Here is a 23,662-nt window from a genome sequence, read left to right as displayed (position 1 = left end):
TTGAGCATCTGCGCATGCTCAAGGTCTTCTGGCTCTCTTTCTTTCTGAGAATCTTGGAGAGAGGCGGGAGCCAGAAGGCCTTGAGCATGCGCAGATGCTCAAGGCCCAGTCAAAGGAGAGGCACGATCTTTGAGCACAGGCACTGGTACTTCTTGTGGGTTGGTGCTGCATCCCGGTGCCACATTGGGGGGTATGCTTTCAGTTTGGGTGGGTGGGGGATGCCAGTTCACATGGGGGGGGGCGTTTGTGTGGGGGGGCAATGCCAGTTCACAGGGGGGGGCAGCGTTTGCAGGCGGGGAGGCCATGCCAGTTCATGGGGGAGGGGAGATGTGGAAGCGGGGGTGGGGGGGGTCTTTTGGGGATGTGGTAAGGTGGAGCAGTGCCAGTGGCCAGGGGGGGATGGGAGGTGGAACGAATCAAGCGAGTTTCCCTTACTTTCTATGGTGAAACTCTCTTTGATATACGAGTAACTTGGTTTACGAGCATGTTTCTGGAACGAATTATGCTCGTAAACCAAGGTTCCACTGTATGTGCATGTTAAAAATAAAAAGGAAGAATGAAATAAAGCCATGGTGGCTCTTACCTAGTAGAGACAATCTGTAGTGCTCTGAGCTGAGCAAACCAAAGGTAAAACTGACTCGAAAAACAGCGGCAATTTAAAAAGGGGAGTCACATGACAAGTGCCGTATTCACAACTGTAATCATAAGCAAAATGTGGCACCAAAAAAACGCCCAAAGATCTGAATAAAATGATTTGCTGAATAAAAAGATTGGATGCTAAAGAAATCGATGGTCACATGATGAATTAAAAATAATAAATAAATAAAAGTGAAAGGTCTAAAAACAACTGACACACATTGTAAAGATAGTATAGCTATCCTACATTGACATACCCGATGGGCCAGCTCTAGTAGACATTTAGTATTTTCTTGCAGGCCAGATATAATTACAATGCAGGCCAGAGTTTGACACCCCTGCACTAGATTAAAAACACCTTATCCCCTGAAGCAGCCATGTCTGGCGAAACACAGATCTTTGTTGAGAATATGATATGAATCTGTGCTGTGAATCAGCCATTATCCAGCAATATAAATATATTGCAGTGGATTGTTTGGATTGGGTAATGTGCAGAGAAGTGATCATGTAACCCTGGTGCTTAATCCTCTGTGCTGTTTAGCTGGCACTGCTCTGTATTTTTGATACAGTTTTTTTTTTTTTTTTTGCCTATGATAGTATTTATGGCAGCTTTGGTGTGCATTTGCTGTGCTGTCTCTTTAATTTGAGGCTTTTTTCTCCATCTTTGACAATGTGCAATGCTGGTTCCCAGTAGGTTATTATATGTTTTGGCAACATTGATTTGATAAACTGTGTTTATGAACATTAATGCATGACCTTTTCTGTCTGCAATAAAAATGGCCTTAGCGCATGAGAAAAAACCTACACAAAGGCACGCTAAGGCTGCTTTTTACTACAGCTTAGTAAAAGGACCCGTAAATATAAAAATGAAAGAGACATGAATGTATTTATTTTAGTAGTCCAGGGTTTGTACTTTGTAAGTATTTCTCTGGTTCTATAATATTTTGCATTAATTTTGAAAAATATTTTTAACTTATTCCACGTGCTCACAACAGTAGAAGTGGCCAGTGTGTCATGCCTTATGCCCCCAAGATGATGGTAAATCCTATTATGGGTAGCGAACAGAAGTTGATAACAGAAATGGATGGGGCTGGCTTTACACCTGTGTGTGGAAGCCTCACATTGGATTCCTTCATTGCAGAGTCAGCAAGGTAGCCCCACCTCTACCGGATCAGGGAACATAGAGCAGTCCTGCAGCTCACTAAAGCAGGTGTCCATCCAGCACAGGCACACACAGGTAGGAAGAGTTGTCTTCTTTCTGACACCGGGGAATGAGGTGGCTTCCTCCTAGCACTGTTCAGTAGAAGCTGCTATCGTTCCTCACAGCCTTGTCTTTATATCCATAGTTATATACATAATGGTGATGGGAGTTAGGAATATTTAAAACAAAGTACCGTATTTTCACGCATATAACGCGCGCGTTATACGCGTTTTTACCTACCGCGCATACCCCTCGCGCGTTATACGCGTGAGCGCGGTATACAAAAATTTTTTTACATAGTTCCCACCCTGCCCGACGCCCGATTCACCCCCCCCAGCAGGACCGCTCGCACCCCCACCCCGAACGACCGCTCGCACGCGCTCCCACCCGCACCCGCATCCACGATCGGAGCAAGAGGGAGCCCAAGCCCTCTTGCCCGGCCGACTCCCCAACTCCCCGACAATATCGGGCCAGGAGGGAGCCCAAACCCTCCTGGCCACGGCGACCCCCTACCCCCACCCCGCACTACATTACGGGCAGGAGGGATCCCAGGCCCTCCTGCCCTCGACGCAAACCCCCCTCCCTCCAACGACCGCCCCCCCCAAGAACCTCCGACCGCCCCCCCAGCTGACCCGCGACCCCCCTGGCCGACCCCCACGACACCCCCACCCCCCTTCCCCGTACCTTTGGTAGTTGGCCGGACAGACGGGAGCCAAACCCGCCTGTCCGGCAGGCAGCCAACGACGGAATGAGGCCAGATTGGCCCATCCGTCCCAAAGCTCCGCCTACTGGTGGGGCCTAAGGCACGTGGGCCAATCAGAATAGGCCCTGGAGCCTTAGGTCCCACCTGGGGGCGCGGCCTGAGGCAGTGCACGGAAAGTCAGGGCGGGTGAACGGAGAGTCGGGACAGCGCACGGAGAGTCGGGGCAGTGCACGGAAAGTCAGGGCGGGTGAACGGAGAGTCGGGACAGCGCACGGAGAGGCGGGGCAGTGCACGGAAAGTCAGGGAGGGTGAACGGAGAGTCGGGGAGGGCGAAAGGAGAGTCGGGGTGGCCAGAGGAGAGTCGGGGTGGGTGAAAGGACAGTCGGGCTGCATGCGCGGTATACCCGTGAGCGCGGTATACAAAAGTTTTTGTACATAAAATCGTGGTTTCTGCGCGCTATACCCGTGTGCGCGTTATCTGCGTGAAAATACGGTATTCATAATTGCATTTTGGTTTTGGCTAGTTTGCTTCCCCCATCTTTTTTATTTGATTGATTCTCCTGATGACTGACTAACGTACTTCTGCTGCTATTAACTCTCCTTTTGGCTATTGCCATCTTTCAACTTTACACTACAAATAACTATTTTGTGTGGTTGAGTGTGCACAGCTCTTTTGCTTCTGGATGTTAGAGGTTTGTCTTTTAAACACTAATTCCTTTGGTAATCTGTTCTGAGTTAACTGAAGTATAATGTTAGATTTGCCTTTCTCTGGGGGAAAAATATCCTGAAAGAAGAATAATAGCCTCTTACTATCTCCTAATTCTTTCATTTTCTCTTTTTACAGTCTGACCTCTCAATGGAAAAAATATCTGCTCTAGAAAACAGCAAAAACTCTGACCTGGAGAAGAAAGAGGGAAGGATAGATGATTTGCTACGTGTATGTATTGCAGAAAGTGCATGCAGGCAACATCAGTCCATAACCATCCCAATTCTGACTGAATAGTAATCCAGTACATACAAGCCGTCAGTACTCATGAAATGCTCTCACTCACTGTCTAAAATGCACCTAGAATTTGCTGTATACATCTGCTTGCCTGATGCAGTTTACTCAGATATGGTTTGACCTATGATTACCACTTATTGCTGTAATTTAATAGACAGCTTAAATTCTGCCTTTTGAATGGCTGCTGTTAGATTTGTGTAATGCTGGCAATGAGTTCCACAGACTTTGGAACTCGTTACCAGAGGATGTGGTAACAACAGTTAGCATATCTGGGTTTAAAAAAGGTTTTGACAAGTTCCTGGAGGAAAATTCCATAGTCTGCTAGTGAGACAGAAGTAGGGAAAGCCACTGCCATCCCTTGGATTGATAGCATGGAATCTTGCTACTGTTTGGGATTCTGCCATGGATTGGCCATGTTGGAAGCAGAATACTGTGCTAGATGGAACATTGGTCTACCCCAGTATGGCTGCTCTTATGTACTACTATCCACACATATCCCTACATACCACACAAGAGTAATGATATTATTATGGACTGTTAGAGGTAAGCTTCTCATACCATTCAACAAGAGCTTGTATTCACTGCAAAATCATCATCAGTCCAACAGTCTTTTTTAATTTTTTTTTTTTTTTTTTTTTTAATTTTTAACTTGTATTTAGTTCGATACTGTGTGCAAACTGTGATCTGTTCAAATTCAATTTACTTATTTATTGATTGATTAGGATTTATTAACCGCCTTTATGAAGAGATTTACCCAAGGTGGTGTAAAGCAGGTATAATTCGAGAGGCAAGCACAAGTGAGAAATCCAACAAAACTGCAGTGGTATATCGAGTCAAAAAACAAAAGAAAAAACTGCAGGAATAGTGTACAAGACGCCAAGTCTTTAATGAACAAACATAGATATAATCATAAACATAATCATAAAACAGTTTGTATCCACAAAGGTTGGTGAACCTGAACCTGACACAGTCCGCGTTTCGAAGAAACACTCCTTCCTCAGGGGTCCAAGAGTATATCATATACAGGGAAACCTTTTGGATAACAACTTGAAATAACGATGTGGTGAACAGCTGGGCAAGATGTGTGAGCTCCTACGTGGTGCAGGAACCAAAGCAAAAGTTTGCTATAGAAATAATTAGTAGTTCTTTATGCTAAGCTCTAAATTGGCAGTGGGATATTCAGACATAAAATTTAGAAGCCTGTACCTTTAATTTGGTGAGATGTTCTATTCGCTCTGCTTTAGGTGCTAAGTCACTGCCTTTTGCATTTTTTTTCTGTGCTCACAGGTGAACTGTGACCTGAGGAGACAGGTGGATGAACAGAAGAAGATGCTCGAGAAGTACAAGGACCGTTTGAACCGATGTGTAACAATGAGCAAAAAGCTGCTTATAGAAAAGGTAAGGACGCAGTGATCTACATATGGACTAGAAATTACATTTTGTCCTAGTATTGCACCTTACAAAACCAAAGATCAGAATTGGTCAAGAGTATACCGTATTTTTCGCTCCATAAGACACACTTTTTCACCCCCAAAAGTGGTCGGAAATGAAGGTGCGTCTTATGGAGCGAATATACCCCCCCCCCCCCCCATCACCACCACCAGTACCTTTTTTTAAAATTCCGGTAGTCCAACGCTGTATCTCCTGCCCTTCCCTCGCTGGACGGCTGCCTCCATGCCTTGCGGCAGTAGCTGAGCGAGAACTGACGGCAGCCATTCAGTGAGCGGCACAGGACCAGGCAGGTGCGCGAATAGCTTGCACCTGCCTTGTGCGCCACTCAGCTGCTGCGAGGGAGGAGTAGGAGATACAGCGCTGGACCGCAAGACCTCCGGAATTAAAAAAAAAGGTACCCGGGGGGGGGTCTGCCTGGACTGCCAGAATTTTTTTAAAAAGGTACTGGGGGGGTCTGCCTGCCTGGACCGCCGAAATTAAATAAAAGGTATCGGGCAGGGGGGAGGGGGACGTCTGCCTGCCTGCCTGCCACTAAGCCTGCCCTATATCCTGTCCCAGCTTACCACTAGACTACCAGAGGAGGTACAGGGCAGGCCTAGTGGCAGGCAGGCAGGGTACACCATTTGGTTTAGAATTTTTTTTTTTTCTTGGTTTTTCTTCCTCTACATTAGGTGTGTCTTATGGTCAGGTGCGTCTTATAGAGTGAAAAATACGGTAGTTTTCTTAGTAGCTAGTTGCTCACTTAAAAGTTTAGTCCCATAAACCTACTGGAATCTTCTAATTAAGTTTTTAATGATAACTGTAAAGGAGAAATTAGATCTTCCTGCTAATTTTCTTTCCTTGAGATAAGTCCAGACATGTGGATATATGCCCTCCTACTAGCAGATAGAGCAGAGAATTCTCTGACTTGTGACATCATCCTATTAGTATCCTGTGCAAAACTCTTATCAGCTTGTATTTACTTATCAAAGTTGTAACAAGGATGTTTTTCCAGTCTAAACCAAGGAGCAAATAAACAGCTAAAGCAACAATAGAATCATGTGTAGATATAATGTAGAACATAAGAACTGCCATACTGGGACAGACTAAAGGTCCATCAAGCCCAGTATTCTTTCCAACAGTGGCCATCCCAAGTACCTAGCTAGATCCTAAGTAGTAAAACACAATTCTGTAGCGCCTGTTAGACCGGCATAGTCCTTACAAATGGGTATTATACCTCATTGCAACCAGCAGGTAGAGACTGAGATCAAAACTTGTATATTTGGATAGACTCCCCCCTAACAATCCAGTCTACCTCAGTCTCCAGCAGGTGGTAAGACTATTTCAGCTCCCCTCTTAGTGCTGTTGGAATTTATTTCGGACTCCTGGATTCCCCTTTTGTGCCTGACGTAGCTTGGACGGGTCCTATTTGGTGATCCGTCCGACCTCGGGGGAGTTAAACCCAACAGATCTTATGCTGGATCCCTCCCCCACCTTCCTTCATCTCCCCAAATTTTTGTAGCGGTGCCTCAGCCGGCAGCCTGGCCCCTATGGTTGGTCAGGCTTCCAGCTTTAAGAGCTGTGGAGTCTGTTCTGAGTGAGGGAAAAAAAAAATCCTGAGGCTGTGCTGGTCTAAAGGGTTCCTTTCCCTTTAAAATTGCTGTTTTTACTGTATTTTCTCATCTAACCGGCACTTTTTTTTTTTTTTTTTTCAGCTAGGCAGTTTTCAGCACAATGAGCATTTTGAAAGGAAAAAAGTGCTCCAGGCACGAGGTAGTCGCAGCCGGCCTCTGCAAGCATTATGAATGGTGGGGGAGCCTCATTGGCAGCGGGTGCCGCCAACAGGGAACCCCGCCGCTAGTACCTTGCTAGTTGGCTTCGGATCGTAGGGAAGCCTGGGCTTCCCCCAACGCCCACACTGAGGGTTCCCCAACCGCCGACGGTCAGGGTGCAAAGGATTCCCTTACCGCCAGAGTGGCTGGGGATTCCTCGGCCTCAGCGTCAGGAAATTCCCAGGCTTTTCAGAGGCAGCAGGCCTCTGGAGCTCCAATTTTGGCGGTTTCGGGTCCAATTTCAGCGGGAACCTCCTCCTTTATTTCAGTGTCCTTAGGTGACCTTCCCCCTGATTTGGAGATGCAAGGGCAAGGTATTGCTGGGTCCCCTGCTATGGCAGGGAATCCCTTGGGGCCGCCTGGGGATTTCCCCCCTGAATTTATGTTGGCACTTTGTAAAGCTTATGTACTGGCGACTGGAGGTTCCATATCCACTCCGGAGCTCTTGGGGGTGGGGGGGGGTTGCCCTCAACGTCTTTGCTGGTTCGGTCCCAGACAGCGGTGGCTTTACTCTTCTACTCCTCTCTCATCCAAGCAGCCGAGGTTTTCTTGGGACGAGGATTTTTGTCAAGAGGAGCCAGATGTGATTGATGAGAACCTGGACCTTTGGGGAGATTTCCAGGATTCTCTTGGGGGGTCAGATTCCGCCAGCGGTGGGTTCAAGTGCCCACCTGCTGGTGAAGATGTGTCTGTGGTACGCATCTTTCAGCGGGATGAGCTAATTCTTCCTGTCTCTGTGTTAAAATTTGAGGACACCATGTTGGAGCCCCCGTGTATTGTGGAGGGGATTCTCTCTGCTTCCCGCTCTTTTCCTATGCATCAGGATATTCGGGATATTATTCTTGCACAGTGGCAGGTGCTGGAAACACCTTTTCATTTTTCACGCTCCATGGCCCACCTGTACCCCATTCCTAAAGGGGATAGGGACACTGAAGTCGTTGGTGGTGGACACTCTGGTCTTGGCCATCTCTAAGCGGCATACCATGCCTGTGGAAGGTGGTGCAGCCTTGAAGGACCCTGAGGAGCGTTGGTTGGAGCCCCTCCTTAAACAGTTTTGATGTGACATCTCTGGCAGTCCAGGCGGCGATGTGTGGCGGGCTGGTGGCTTGGGCGTGCTTTCGCTGGGCCGAGCGTGTACTTGACAGTGAATTTGATGATTGGGAACTAGTGAAGCAAGAACTTGTCAAAGTTGAGTTGGGTGCTTCTTATCTTTCAGAGACTTTTGGAGACTTTCTACTTCTCAGACTTATGTGAGGGTTTGGCGTATATTTGAGGAGTGGTGTGTTATGCGTGGAGTGGTCTCTTTTCGCGCTTCCCTGCCTACCATCTTAGAGTTCTTGCAGGATGGCCTGGACAGGGGACTGACTTGGTTTTCTCTAAGGGTTCAGCTTCTGGCCTTGTCAGCTTTTTGTGGGTTGTTGAAAGGTCAGCGTTTGACTGCCATTCCTTATGTGATTCGCTTCTTGCGGGAGGCCAAATTGCTCAAGCCTCCTGTGCAACCCTCTGTTCCATCTTGGGATCTGAATCTGGTTCTGGTGCATCCACCTTTTGAAACTTTGGGCGACTGCTCCTTAATGGACCTTACTCTTAAAGCGGTCTTCTTGGTGGCAATTACATCTGCTAGACGTGTTTCTGAGCTTTAGGCTTTCTCTTGTTGGGCTCCCTTCATGGAATTTTCTAGGGAGAGGGTTGTCTTGCGGCCTGTTCCTTCCTTTCTGCCTAAGATAGTTTCTCCTTTTCATGTCAATCAGACGGTGGTCCTCTCGGTGTTAGGTTGTCGGGAGGGATCTTCCGAGCAGAGACAGTTGCACAAGTTGGATGTTAGTCGGGTCCTTTGCTCTTATGTGCAGAGGACCCAGGAGATCAGGAAGTCAGATCATCTCTTTGTCCTTCTAGCTTGTCCTCGTGAGGTGGATGTCGCTTCCAAGGGTACTATTGCGCGCTGGATCAAGGAAATATTGCTTCCGCTTACCTTTTGCAGAAAAAGCCTGTTACAGAATTTCTCAAGGCTCATTCCACTCGGGGTCAGGCAGCTTCTTGGGTTGAGTCTTCTCTAGTGCCTCCAGTTAATATTTGCAAGGCTGCAGTTTGGTCTTTACTGGTGTCGGCCCTTTGGGGGTCCCACCTTTGATGGGTATTACTTTGGTACGTCCCATTCATAAGGATTATACCGGTCTACAGAAGAAGAAATTAGGTTCTTACCTGCTAATTTTCTTTCTGTTAGCCTGTAGACCGGTATAGTCACCACCCTATCTGTCTTTGTGCGGTGATTGCAGGTTTTTTACTCGCGTGCAGATTTTGGTTTTTCTGCGGATTCTAGTATTGTACTAGGGCTGGAGAGATTTAAGAACAGCGGCTATGGCTCAGCTGGTTTAGCTGGTGAACTGTGGGGACATTATCTATGCCATGTAGATGTTCCAACAGTTGTTTATAGGTGTTTGTTGTTTTTACACTCCTGTTCGGAGTATTTTTTACTGTTTTCGGTTGTAGTCTTTCCTAGATTCTGCTTGGCTATTCGGCAGACTGGATTGCTAGGGGGAGAGTCTATCCTAATATACAAGTTTCAATCTCAGTCTCCACCTGCTGGTCGCAGTGAGGTATAATACTCATTCGTAAGGACTAAAGTGATCTACAGGCTAACAGAAAGAAAATTAGCAGGTAAGAACCTAATTTCTCCTTATTCTGCTTATCTTAGGAATAAGCAGTAGATTTCCCCATGCCATCTCAATAATGGCCTTTGGACTTCTTTTAGGATGTCATCCAAACCTTTTTTTAAACCCCGCTAATCTAACTAATTTCACCACATTCTCTGGCAACGAACTCCATAGCTTAATTACACGTTGTGTGAAGAAATATTTTCTACAGTTTATTTTAAATCGCATGACCTATAGTCATAGTATTTTTGGAAAGAGCGAACAAGCGATTCACACCTACCCTTTCTACTTCACTCATTATTTTATAGACCTCTATCATATCACTCCTGAGCTGTCTCTTCTCCAAACTGAAGAGCATTAGCAGCTTTAGCCTTTCCTCATAGGGAAGTCGACCCATTCCTTTTATCATTTTTGTCACCCTTCTCTGTACCTTTCCTAATTCCACTATATCTTTTTTGAGATACGGTGACTGGAACTGCACATAGTAATTGAGGTGTGGTCGTACCATAGAGTGATACAAGGGCATTATAACATTTTCATCTTTGTTTTCCATTCCTTTCCTGATAATTCCTAACATTCTATTTGTTTTCTTAGCCACCGCACATTGAGCTGAGGGTTTCATTGTATCCTCAACAATGACACCTAGATCCTTTTCCTGGGCAGTGACTCCTAACACAGAACCCAGTATTACATAGCTATAGTTCGGGTTCTCTTTCCCACATGTATCACTTTGCACTTGCTCACATTAAACGTCATCTGTCATTTTGACGCCCAATCTTCCATATTGGTCCTTTTTAAATTTTTCACAATCCTCTTGCGGTTTAACAACTTTGTGTCATCAGCAAATTTAATTATCTCACTAGGTATTCCCATCTCTAGATCATTGATAAATATGTATGTTAAAAAGCAGCGGTCCCAACACAGACCCCTGGGGAATCCCCTATTTACCCTTCTCCATTGAGAATATTGACCATTTAAATACACTCTCTGTTTTCTGTCTTTCAACCAGTTCTCAGTTCATAAAAGGACATTGTCTCCTAACCCATGACTTTCTAATTTCCTCAGAAGTCTTTCATGAGGTACTTTGTCAAATGCCTTTTGAAAATCCAGATACACAATATCAACCAGTTCACCTTTATCCACAGAGAACTCACTTCCAAGCAATGCCATTAAGCTTGCTCTTCAGACTTTCTAACATCAACCTGAGTGGGTTCTGGACTGGTTTGGAGGGACTCGAGGAAAAGAAATTAGAAGGTAAGATCTAATTTCTCCTTCCACCTCATCCCTCTAGATTAGTCCAGATGTGAGAGATATGCCAAAACAGTACCTGCTGAAGAAATAAAGTTTTTACCAATGATGTGCTTGCTTGAAAGGCAGCATCTTGATTAGTCTGAACATTCAGGCAACAGTGTTGCACAGTGGCATACAAAGACCAGATAATTGCCCTACACATCTATGGTGGAATTAATCTGTGCTCTGCTCAAGAGAAACATGTCTCCTGATAGTAAGTGCTTTCAGAATTAGAGGAATAGGGTACTCTTGGACAGTATATGCTGTTGCCATGACTTTCTTCATCCTATCTGCGACTGTTGCTTTAGAAGCCACTTCTTCCTTCTTGGCTCTCCTAAATAGAAAAAACAACAGGTCAGACCTTTTTCTTCTTCAAATACCAGCATAACACTCTCCCACATGCAACCTGTGCAGATGTCTTACGTCCCCACTACATTCGGAGACTTGAAACACCAAGAGAGACATGACTTAATTAAGGAAGAAGGAAGGAACCAGACAGATTACCCACAAAATGACTAGAAAGAGTTCTCGACAAGACACAGTCTGGAATTCTGAACAAATGGACTTGGGTGTGATTGTATGTGATGACCTTAAGGTGGTCAAACAGGTTGAAAAGGTAACAAAAGCTAGAAGGATTCTAGGTTGCATAGGGAGAGGTATGGCCAGTAGGAAAAAGGAGGTATTGATGCCTCTGTATAAGACTGGTGCGACCTCATTTAGAATATTGCGTACAATTCTGGAGGCCGCACCTTCAAAAAGATATAAAAAGGATGGAGTCGGTCCAGAGTGTAGCCACATTGCAGCCCTTGGCCGGAACTCTGCAGTGCCTCTGGTGGAAAAAAAAACCTGTGTAGCCACACTGCAGACCTGGGCCGGGACTCTGCAGTGCCTCTAGTGGCCACCAACAACAGTACACCAGCGTGTGACTCAGACTGCAGTCACCCTGCAGGATTTTCATGGAACTTAATCAAAACACAAACACAGTTATTTGTATGGCAATAATGCAAAATACTTGTCAAAAATAAAAAGTCAGAATGGTATAACGTTCAAAGCAACAAACAAATGTTCAAAACTGGAGATTTCTAATCCTAATGAAACAGTTCTCCCAGTGATTCACACTCTCACAGAGCAATTTTACAATATAGCTTCTTTTTTTCCTCCAATTCTGCTCCTCAGCAGAGCTCAGGTAAGTGCGGTTCATAGGATTCAAAACAGTTCCTGTAGCAAATGCTTTTTAACTCCAATATTCTTGGTACAAACACTAAATCAAAATAAAGCCTCCAACCTAAAATTGTAGCAGGGCTGGGTCAAGAGGAGTCCACTAAGTTTGCTTTTCAAAAGCACACAAAACAGCTTTCAAAATTCCCATCCGGTTGGTAGCAAACTTCTCCCCACTCACTCTTAGCTTATCAAACAATAGTACAATCCAAAAAAGTCTTTACAAGTGACTAGGAGCAGGAAAAGAACCCAGCCACAAAATAAGAAAAAAAAATTCACAGTAGTTCAGCTCAGACTTGGAAAAGGAGTTGCTAATCCTCTTGGCTTCCCCTTGCAGCTTTATCAGACACAAACTGGCTTGTGCTGAAAAAGGTGGTATGGACCCCAGCTTCGTGGACCTCAGCTTCTTCCACACCCAGGTCTAAGGCATTACCCTAGCTTTCCAGAAATGCCCTACTTGGGAAGAGACCCATGTCTTCCCTCTCGCCTCCCCTACCAAGAGCAAACTACTGACCTTTAATGGGGAGGAGCCACGCCCTGCTCTAACTGAGCCTGTTCTCGCCTGGGCTCCTCTCTGGCTCCCCCGGTGGACATTAGTGAAACCGCAGGGACCAAGGCCGGTACAAAGCCTGTCTGGTCACAAGAGAAAGGCTGCTAAAATGGTGTGTGTTTTTCGTGATAAGGAATATGGGGACAGACTTAAAGATCTCAATCTGTATACTTTGGAGGAAAGGCGGGAGAGGGGAAATATGATAGAGACGTTTAAATACCTATGTAATATAAATGCGCATGAGTCGAGTCTCTTTCATTTGAAAGGAAATTCTGCAATGAGAGGGCATTGGATGAAGTTAAGAGGTGATAGGCTCTGGAGTAATCTGAGGAAATACTTTTTTACAAAAAGGGTGGTAGATGCGTAGAACAGTCTCTCAGAAGAGGTGGTGGAAACAGAGACTGTCTGAATTCAAGAGGGCCTGGAATAGGCATGTGGGATCTCTTAGAGAGAGAAAGAGATAATGGTTACTATGAATGGGCACACTAGATGGGCCATTTGGCCTTTATCTACCTCTATATTTCTAAGAATACTGTCTTTAAGGCTTTCTTAAGAGGCTCGAAAGGTGTTCACTTCAAGATAAGCAAGTTCAGATTCCAGGACAGCACAGCCAGATAACTTGTTTTCAACAGCTTCACACTACATAAAAATAACACACTTAAGCTAACCCTGTACTATTGCCACTACCTGCACTTTCAAGGAAACCAAGCATGAACATTTATGCAGACCATCCTGCAGGAAGTCTAAAATCTCTGAGATAGGGTGAATTCACTAGTTTGATGTTTTTTTTCTGGAACACAGTAGAGTGTCTTGACTCAATTGTACTATCACCTCTTTCAAAATCTCACCCTCTCAAGCCATGTCATAAGAGAAGAGATGTGTCTTGCATTCATACTTGATCCTGAACTATCAGACTGTCTATGCTGGGCAAGACCAGAGGGTCCTCTACTTCCAGACTCTTTAGATCCTTCTACCATGGTCTCCTTTGGTAATCTGAACTAAACTTCAGGTGTCTGAATGACTGTCTAAAGTGGCCACAGCAAAAATATATACAGCAGCCCAATCCATAGCCACTATTTTATAACCTAAGAACATAAGAGATGCCGCTGATGGGTCAGACCAGTGGTCCATTATGCCCAGCAGTCCGCTCATGCCGCGGCCCTTTGGGTCAAAGACCATTGCCCTAACTGAGACTAACCCTCCCAGCGTACGTCCTTGTTCAGTAGGAACTTGTCTAACTTTGTCTTGAATCCCTGGAGGGTGTTTTCCCCTATGACAGCCTCTGGGAGAGCGTTCCAGTTTTCTACCACGCTCTGAATGAAGAAGAACTTCTTTATGTTTGTACGGAATCTATCCCCTTTCAACTTTAAAGAGTGCCCTCTCGTTCTCCCTACCTTGGAGAGCACATCTATTCATATGGGGGATTATGTCAAGGAGTTGTTGTCTAGATGGGAACATCCTAGAATAAGTAGGAAAGCAGTGAGCAAATCTGAAAGGAGCTATTGCAAGGGAAAAAATCATTTTGTAAGGAAAGTAAGTAAAAGTAAGAAGAAAAGAAGACCGCTTTTGGTTCTCAAAAGAAATAGTTGACAAGGTAAGGAAAAAGAAGTTAGCCTTCATAAATTACAAAAGACACTGAAAAAGAAAGATGGGCAAAAATATCTGGAAAAGTTAAGAGAAACTGGTAGAATAGTCAGGAAAGCAAAGATATAACTGGAAGAAAAAATACCTGGTACAGTAAAATGGGGAGAGTGGAGAGACAAGACATTTTTTAGATATATTGGTGATGGATGGAAGTGCAAAAGTGGAGTTATGAGACTCAAAGGTGAAGGGGAAGAATATGTAGAAGGTGATAAGCCTGAATTGCTTAACATATTTCTATTCTGTGTTCACAGCTGAAGGGCCAGGAGCAGGACCGCACAAGGCAAATGCAAATAGAAATGGAGATGTGGTAAATCCTGAATGATTTTCAGAGGGCTATCCTGAATGATTTTCGGAGGGTTATGTTCATGAGAAGCTAGTTAAACTTAATTTGGACAGAGGGATGGGCTGGATAGCATGTATCTAAGGGTACTGAAGGACTTAGGGAAGTTCTGGCAACTCCGCTGGCTGACCTGAACAGGATGGGGTACTAAAAAAATTCAAAACATGAAATTGCTGATCTGCTTTTAATGATCTGCAACATGTCGCTGAAATCGTCTGTAGTACATTAAGATTGGAAGGTGGCCAATGTTGCACTGATTTTTTAAAAAGGGTTCAAGGGGAGAACTGGAAATTACAGACTGGTAAACTTGACTTCAGTGCTGGGTAAAACAGTGGAAACAATTATAAAAAATAAAATTATGGAACACGGTCAACAAGGGTTCAGCCAAGTGATGTCTTGACTCATCAATTTGCTTGACAACTTTGAAGGTATCAGTAAACATATGGATAAAAGTGATCCAGCTGATTTAGTGTATCTAGATTTTCAGAAAGCTTTTGACACAGTTCCTCATGAGAGATTCCTGAGAAAATTAAAGAGTCATGGGATAAGAGGCAATGTTCAGTTGTGGATTAGGAATTGGTTATTGGTTAGAAAACAGAGGGTAGGGTTAAATGATCATTTTTCTCAGTGGAGGAGAGTAAATACCTTGTTTCCCTGAAAATAAGACACTATCTTATATTAATTTTGGGCCCAAAAAAGGCACTAGGTCTTATTTTCAGGATAGGTCTTCTTTTTTCATATACAATGATCATCTCTCCCTTCTACTCCTCCATTCCAATTCTTCCTATTTCTTTTCTCTTCCCCACATGTGCAGCATCTTTCCATCCCTTCGTGCAGTGTCTTTCTATCCTTCCCATCCCCCTGTGCAGCAGAACCTTTGCAGCTTGTATCCTTCCCTCTCATCCCTTGTGCAGCAGAACCCTTGCAGCTTGTATCCCTCCCTCCCTCCCCTGCCAACCCTTCCATCTCTCCTGCCAACCGTGAGACCGAAATACTGTACCTTCTAACAAACGGCAGCTTTGCAGCAATGTAGACAGGCTGCTTTGCGGCCTTCTCTTGCCCAGGCATGTGTGCCGCATTGCTGATGACATCATAAGTGATGCGGCAGAGGAATGCCCGGGCAGGAGAAGACTGCGAAGCAGCCTGTCTTCATTGCTGTGACGCTGCTGTTTGTTAGAAGGTACAGTATTTCAGTCTCACGGTTGGCAGGAGAGATGGAAGGGTTGGCAGGGGAGGGAGGGAGGGATACAAGCTGCAAGGGTTCTGCTGCACAAGGGATGAGAGGGAAGGATACAAGCTGCAAAGGTTCTGCTGCACAGGGGGATGGGAGAGATAGAAAGACACTGGCGGGAGAGATGGAAGGGTCGACAGGGGAGGTGCGCGGGGAAGCACTGCTGTCAGCGACTAGGGCTTATTTTTGGAGGAGGGCTTATATTAAGACCTACCCCCAAAATCATGCTAGTGCTTATTTTCAGGATAGGTCTTATTTTCGGGGAAACACGGTTGTGGAGTGCCACAGGGATCTGTACTGGGACCGGTGCTATTTAACATATTTGTAAATGATCTGGAAATTGGAACGACAAATGAGTTAATTACATTTGCAGATGACACAGATCTATTCAAAGTTGTTAAAATGCATGAGGACTGTGAAAAATTGCAGGAAACTGTAAGACTGGGCATCCAAATGGCAGATGAAATTTAATGTGGACAAATGCAAAGTGATGTACATTTGTTTGTTTATTTATAATCCACTTTCAATTCAAAGCGGAGAACAAGAAAACATACACAATAAAATTAACATACACAATATTGACTACACACATACAAGGATACAGCCAACATACAATTCTAAAAACATCCTTTAACAGAACTAAGCAAGACTTTAATGTAGCCACATAATCTCCTTATCACTATAAAACAAATTCAACTCAAGTATTTCATTTGATAAAATAGATGACATTTCAATAATTTTTTTTAACATCTTTATGTTTCCCTAGCCCTATACAAGACAGAACCCCAGTTCTTACAGTTTGTAGTCTCAAATCTTTCCTGGTAGGTTTTGACAGATCTAAGTGTGTAGCTGACCGCAAGTTGGCAATGGTAGATAGGGAGAAATGCAATTGACTAAGTATTTAGGTGATAAAACTTTCACACTCTGGAAAACAAGCACCAGCAGTTTAAATTTAATTCTATTTCTCTCCTTAAGCCCGTAAAGCTTAAGGTAGTACTCAGAAACATTAGGAAGAATAATCCAAATTGTAGTTACAAGCAGAATTTTTAGGAAAGGGATGATAAATAAGACCAAGAATATTGTAATGCCTCTGTAGTGCTCCATGGTGAAATCTCACCTTGTGTCTTAGGTTTAGTTCTGGTCATTGTATCTCAAAAAAGATATAGTGGAATTAGAAAAGGTTCAAAGAAAGTGATGAAAATGATAAAGGTGATGGAACTCCTCTCATGAGGAAAGACTAAAGAGGTTAGGACACATCAGCTTGGAAAAGAGACTGTTTGAGGTCTACAGAATCCTGAGTGGTGTAGAAACAGGTAAGAGTGAATCGATTTTTCACTCTTTCAGAAAGTACAAAAACCAGGGGACAATCAATGAAATGATATGAAAATACTTTTAAAATAAATAGGAGGAAATATTTTTTTACTCAAAGAATAGTTAAGAGGATGTTACTAGAGGATGTGGTAACAGCAGTTAGCATAGCTGGGTTTAAGAAAGATTTTGACAAGTTCCTGGAGGTAAAATCTTTACTTTGCTATTGAGACAGACATGGAGGAAGCCACTGTTTGCCCTGGGATTGGTAGCATGGAATGTTGTTAATATTTGGGTTTCTGCCAGGTACTGTGAACTGGATTGGCCACTGTTGGAAACAGGAGACTGGGCTTAATGGACCATTGGTCTGACCCAGTATGGCTGTTCTATGTTTTTATGCTTCTAGAGTTGGGAGTGGTACCAGAGGACTGGAGAAAGCGGAAGCAAGGAAGAAGTAGGCACCTACAGGCCAGTAAGTCTGACCTCTGTGGTGGTAAATTAATGGAAACGCTTTTAAAACGGAGAATAGTGAAGCTTCTGGAATCTAGTGGATTATAGGACCCAAGGCAACATGGTTTCATTAGAGGTAGGTCTTGTCAGACAAATCTGACCAATTTCTTTGGCTGGATGAGAGAGAGTAGGATAGAGGGAGAGTGCTAGATATGATGTAGTTGGTAGTTGTCTAATAAATAAATTGAGTGCCCTTGGGATGGGTACCAAAGTGATGGACTGGGTTAGGAACTGGTTGAGTGGAAAGCAATAGAGGGTATTGGTAAACGGGGCTCACTCTAAGGAAAGGGATGTTACCAATGGTGTTCTGCAGGGTTCACTTCTTGGGCCTGTTTTTTAAAAAATCCTATTTGTAAGTGATATTGCTGAAGGGTTGTCTGGAAAGGTTTGCCTCTTTGCGGATGATACCAAAATCTGCAATAGGGTAAACACCCTTGATGGTGTGGATAACGAGAGGAAGGACCTGGTGAAACATAGAAACATGATGGCAGATAAAGGCCAAATGGCCCATCTAGTCTGCTCATCCGCAGAGAGATCCCATGTACCTATCCCAAGCCCTTTTGAATTCAGACACATTCTCTGTCTCCACCACCTCTTCTGGGAGACTGTTCCTTGCATCTACCACCCTTTCTGTAAAAAAGTATTACTCCGGAGCCTATCACCTCTTAACTTCATCCTATGCCCTCTCATTGCAGAGTTTCCTTTCAAATTACTCTGCAATGAGAGGGCATAGGATAAAATTAAGAGATGATAGGCTCCGGAGTAATCTAAGCTTGAAGAATGGTCCAAGATTTGGCAGCTAAAATTTAATGCTTAAGAAATGTAGGATAATGTAGTTGGGTCACAAAACTATGAGGGAATGATACAATTAGGGGATGAAGAACTTCTGTGCATGAAAGAGGCATGGAACTTGGATGTGATGGTAAGTGATAATCTTAAGGTGGCCATACAGATAGAAAAGGCAACAGTAAAAGCTACAATGATGCTTGGCTGCATTGGGAGAATAATGTCCAGTAGGAAAAAGGAGGTAATAACACCCCTGTATAAGACTCTAATGAGACCTCATTTAGAATATTGTATTCAATTCTGGAGACCATACCTTCAAAAAGATATAAATAGGATGGAGTCAGTCCAGAGGAAGGTTACTATATATATAATGTGTAAATCGTTTTTATATATTTTTTTAACTCTCCCTTCCAAGTCCCTTGTCTTGTAACTTTGGGGTGATCTTTAATGCCTTTCCTTTCTAAAATAAAACTTAGTGTGTCATTCCTTTCTTTTACAACATTGCTTAAAATCCATCCCCTTTTCTTTCTGAGTGTGCTATTAAAATGCCTGTTCAGTCATTACCTCCTGCCTATTCTTCATGGATCTCCTGTGGGACCATCTTTTTCTACTGCACTGTTTTCAAAATATAGCTGCTTCCCTTTGCTTCCATTTACAGTACAGTTCAAGCTTCTCTTATTCACCTATAAATGTATTCACTTACTGTTCCTCATTGCTTATCTTTTCTCTGTTACTTTTCCTTGTGAAATTCACTCATCTGCCAAGACACTGTTTATACCCTTTCCTCCATTGCTAAATCCATCTCCATCTTTCAACCTTGCTCTACCATTTGCCTGTAACAGACGGCCCCAGCCAACATATCATGCTCTCTCTCAAACTACAAATGCAGCAGATGGAAAAATTCATCTTCTCTGTAATACATTCTCTTAAAATGCTTGTAGTGTAGACTGTTTCTCTTGACTAGACTGTAAGCTTTGTGGAGCAGGGGCTGTGTATATATGTCTGAACAGTACTATGTATTCTAGTAGTGCTTTTAGAAATTATTACTAGTACTAGTACTGACCCACCTCCTTATTTTTGCAGTCAAAACAAGAAAAGATGGCATGCCGTGACAAGAGTATGCAGGACCGACTTAGGCTTGGTCACTTCACGACAGTGCGTCACGGAGCCTCTTTCACTGAGCAGTGGACTGATGGTTACGCTTTTCAGAATCTCATCAAGTAAGAACTTGTTTCCTATTCTCACGGGTGGTGTAGGCATTTTTAATATGGTAACTGAAGAGTATAATGATAAAGACCACAAAGCTAGATTATCTTCCTATTATAATTAAGGATCCCCTGTACTTATGCTTTCTTGAATTTTTTTTTTCTTTGCTGCTCTTGGTTTCTGTCTTGGCCTTACTTTCAAAGCTGTTCATGTGTTCTCCCACCCTTTCTGTGAAGAAATATTTCCTTCTGTTACTCTTAAGGATGGAACTCCTTTCATATGCCGAAACGCTAAAGAGGTTAGGGCTCTTCATCTTGGAATAGAGACAGCTGAGAGTTGTAAGCTCTTTCGAGCAGATAATATTTTCTTACTTTTAACTCTATGCAGCCTGCATTGTCTGGTAGACCTATAGAAAAATTTAATATTAAATTTTTGAAGAGAAAAAAAGTTGTAAGCTCTTTCAAGCAGAGACTATTTTCTTACTTTTAACTGTGCAGCCTGTGCTGTGTGGTAGACTAATAGAAATATTTAATATTAAATTTTTGAAGAGAAAAAAGTTGTAAGCTCTTTCGAGCAGAGAATATTTTCTTACTTTTAGCTCTGTGCAGCTTGCGTTGTCTGGTAGACCTATAGAAATATTTAATAGCAGTAGGTCCTCCAGAAAGGGGGAAAAAAAAAAGAGTCCAGGGCCAGACTTGGCTGTGTTTTTCCCTCTTTGTGACTCTGTTCAACGCTGCTGCATCTGAGAGCACTATAAAAAAATTTAATAGTAGGTCCTCCAGAAAGGGGGAAAAAAGAGTCCAGGACCAGACTTGGCTGTGCTTTTCCCTCTTTGTGACTCTGTTCAACGCTGCTGCATCTGAGAGCGCTATAGAAATATTTAATAGCAGTAGGTCCTCCAGAAAGGGGAAAAAAAAGAGTCCATGGCCAGACTTGGCTGTGCTTTTCCCTCTTTGTGACTCTGTTCAACACTGCTGCATCTGAGAGCACTATAGAAATATTTAATAACAGTAGGTCCTCCAGAAAGGGGAAAAAAAGAGTCCAGGGCCAGACTTGGCTGTGTTTTTCCCTCTTTGTGACTCTGTTCAACACTGTGTACATCTGAGAGCGCTATAGAAATAATTAATAGCAGTAGGTCCTCCAGAAAGGGGGGAAAAAAAAGAGTCCAGGGCCAGACTTGGCTGTGTTTTTCCCTCTTTGTGATTCTGTTAAATGCTGCTGCATCTGAGAGCGCTATAAAAATATTTAATAGCAGTAGGTCCTCCAGAAAGGGGGAAAAAAAAGAGTCCAGGGCCAGACTTGGCTGTTCTTTTCCCTCTTTGTGACTGTGCAGCGCTGCGTACATCTGAGAGCGCTATAGAAATATTTAATAGCAGTAGGTCCTCCAGAAAGGGGGGAAAAAAAGAGTCCAGGGCCAGACTTGGCTGTGCTTTTCCCTCTTTGTGACTCTGTTCAACGCTGCTGCATCTGAGAGCACTATAGAAATATTTAATAGCAGTAGGTCCTCCAGAAAGGGGAAAAAAAAAGAGTCCAGGGCCAGACTTGGCTGTGCTTTTCCCTCTTTGTGACTCTGTTCAACGCTGCTGCATCTGAAAGCACTATAAAAATATTTAATAGCAGTAGGTCCTCCAGAAAGGGGGAAAAAAAAGAGTCCAGGGCCAGACTTGGCTGTGCTTTTCCCTCTTTGTGACTGTGCAGCGCTGCGTACATCTGAGAGCGCTATAGAAATATTTAATAGCAGTAGGTCCTCCAGAAAGGGGGGGGGAAAAAAGTCTAGGGCCAGACTTGGCTGTGCCTTTCTCTCTTCTTTCATTATAGAGTGTTTGGGGCAGGTTAAGCCCAGAAGAGAAAAAAATAAAAATCCTTGTAGCACTCACTGGTTCCTGTTAAAGTGACCCATCTGCTATTCCTTTTTTTGTTCATATCTTGCCCTGCCGTAGTGTAAGTGTGCACTGAATATCCAATAGGCTCCCACGTTACCACTCAAAAGTCTTATTCATAGATGTCAGCCTAGAGGCTTATGGGAAATTATATCAATCTGACCCTGGCATGGGAAGGCAGATAGACCCTTAGTGTAGGGAGACTGTGTTAAGTATCCCTGATATGTTTTAAGTTTCCCTGATTGAATCATGACTAGCTAAAAGGTGTTAATGTCTGATTAAGAGGGTGCTTAGGACAATGGTACACAGATCGAGCCAGAGACTTAATCCCATCACCATGCTTGCAGATGTCACACTCTCCTTTGTCAATTAAATTGACCATTGTCTCAAACAGTTTGCAAGTTCTAAACAGAAAGATACTGGGAGATACAATATTTTCTCTAGTCAGAATAAGATTCCAAGGTATAAAAGCCTGCTCTCTGCTCTATCAAGATATCTCTTTTTCTATGGAGCTATCAAGCTCTCTCTTTCTATCTAGCTATCTCTTGGCTCTTGGCTTGGCACTCTGGTTCTCTCTTGGCTCTCCCTCTCTCTGTCTATCCTTCCCTTTATCTATGGAACACGAAGCTTAGACCATCCCCCTTTTCTCTTTCTCTCTGCCTTTCCCTGAAACTTCACGCTTCCTTCTGGACTCTGTAAGGCAGCAAGACTGCTTTGCTCTCTGCTTAAGTGTAATGCTTATAAATATTACTTTTCTGTAAGACTATTTCTATAATATATATTCTTTATGCAAACACCTCGGGCTGTGCTTCTTATTTGATTCTATCCCTCATGAAACTTCTGTGAAGGAACTGAACCTGGGACCAGCGTTTGTCAGGACGCCTTTCACTTAACCCCTACCACCATACATTGGGGGGGTCACTAACTGAAACTGATTGCTTTTCTTTTCCCCTATTTATATAATATATTCTTTAAACTGAAACTGACAATAGGTACTTTTCATTTTACCAACATGAGTAAAAAAAGTGTTCAGAAAACAACACTGCTCAGTTATTTCAGAAAAGAGACGCCACAAACCAATGAAGGTGCAGCGTCAACTGCTGATGTGGCAATTTCAGACAAAGACATTGCAGAGGCTGGTCCATCAGGGGAAATCTTTTCAGCACACACTCTGCCAATTGATAAATCTAAGCATCGCTTATCCGGCATAAATAAACAATAGTTTAAAGATTTTGATTGGCTAATGGTCAAAGAAAATGGTATGTGGTGCTCATTGTGCATGAAATATTCAAACAAACACCTCCCAAGGAGGGAGTTACCTTGGGTAAATGTGCCATGCACAAGAATTCGAAAAGAAAGCTTGCTGGACCATGAAAAAAGTAAAACACACATTGATTCTTCTTCTGACTTTTTAGGAAAGCGTGTACTAGAGCAAATCGGAATCGGTCAAATTGAAAGATCTGTATCTATGTTAAATAACTTATAGAGAGATGCCTTTGTGGGAGCTTTAAGATCCATGTATTGGTTGGCAAAAAATGAGTTACCACATACAACGTTGTTTGAAAAGCTGTTGGAACACTGTAAAGAAATGGGTTGTTCCTTTTTACAACATCTCAATGTTGGTAAAAATGCCCATTACACCTCAGAAAGAATAATGCAAGAGCTGCTGGATGTCTTAGCATCAGAAATAAAGTTTTAAATACCAAAGCAGTGAACACTGAACAAAATTTATATTAATAAAAACATTTTTAAAATATTAGTTACAGATTCTGGGGGCGTGGCTTGGAGCGCGCACAAGATGGACGTGTAATCGCGTTGCTCCGCTCCCCCCAGGCAATAATTTGGAGAATAAATATACCTTGTAAAAGATTTCTACTGTCGGGTGAAGTCAGTCTGAGGTCGGAAGATGGCCACTACAAAGCAGACAAAGAATGATGCGGCTTTTGTGGCGTCGGGCACGGCGAAACGTGTCAAGCACAATCATGTGACGCTGGCAAAAACAGCACTTCCGGAGGATGATGAAATAGATAAAAAAGAAGTGATGGCTGCACTAGAAAATATACAAAGAATGCTGCAAAAGAATATGGAGTATATCCAGAAAGTAAAGGAAAAAGTTGTCAGCATAAACAAACAATTAGAAATTGCGAATCAAAGAGTGACTACACTGGAGCATAAAATGGAGCAGTTGGAACTAACGGCGGTTCAGTTTAAATTTGACAGTAAAGTCATCTCAGAGCTA

General features: G+C 43.4%; 1 protein-coding gene across 3 annotated transcripts in view; it reads left to right on the top strand.

Annotated features, from left to right (window-relative positions):
* The window catches only part of TLK2 (tousled like kinase 2), a 148,469-nt gene that overhangs the window by 55,237 nt on the left and 69,570 nt on the right, over positions 1 to 23,662 (top strand). For all 3 annotated transcript variants that reach the window (XM_033919041.1, XM_033919040.1, XM_033919042.1), the window contains 4 exons: positions 1,778 to 1,873; positions 3,385 to 3,477; positions 4,831 to 4,941; positions 19,421 to 19,557. In XM_033919041.1, coding sequence (XP_033774932.1) covers positions 1,778 to 1,873; positions 3,385 to 3,477; positions 4,831 to 4,941; positions 19,421 to 19,557 — 437 coding nt within the window. The remainder of the gene's footprint in view (positions 1 to 1,777; positions 1,874 to 3,384; positions 3,478 to 4,830; positions 4,942 to 19,420; positions 19,558 to 23,662) is intronic.

The sequence above is a fragment of the Geotrypetes seraphini genome, chromosome 13 (assembly GCF_902459505.1).
Source record: "Geotrypetes seraphini chromosome 13, aGeoSer1.1, whole genome shotgun sequence".
Taxonomy (NCBI): Eukaryota; Metazoa; Chordata; class Amphibia; order Gymnophiona; family Dermophiidae; genus Geotrypetes; species Geotrypetes seraphini.
This window is presented reverse-complemented; position numbering and strand designations above follow the sequence as displayed.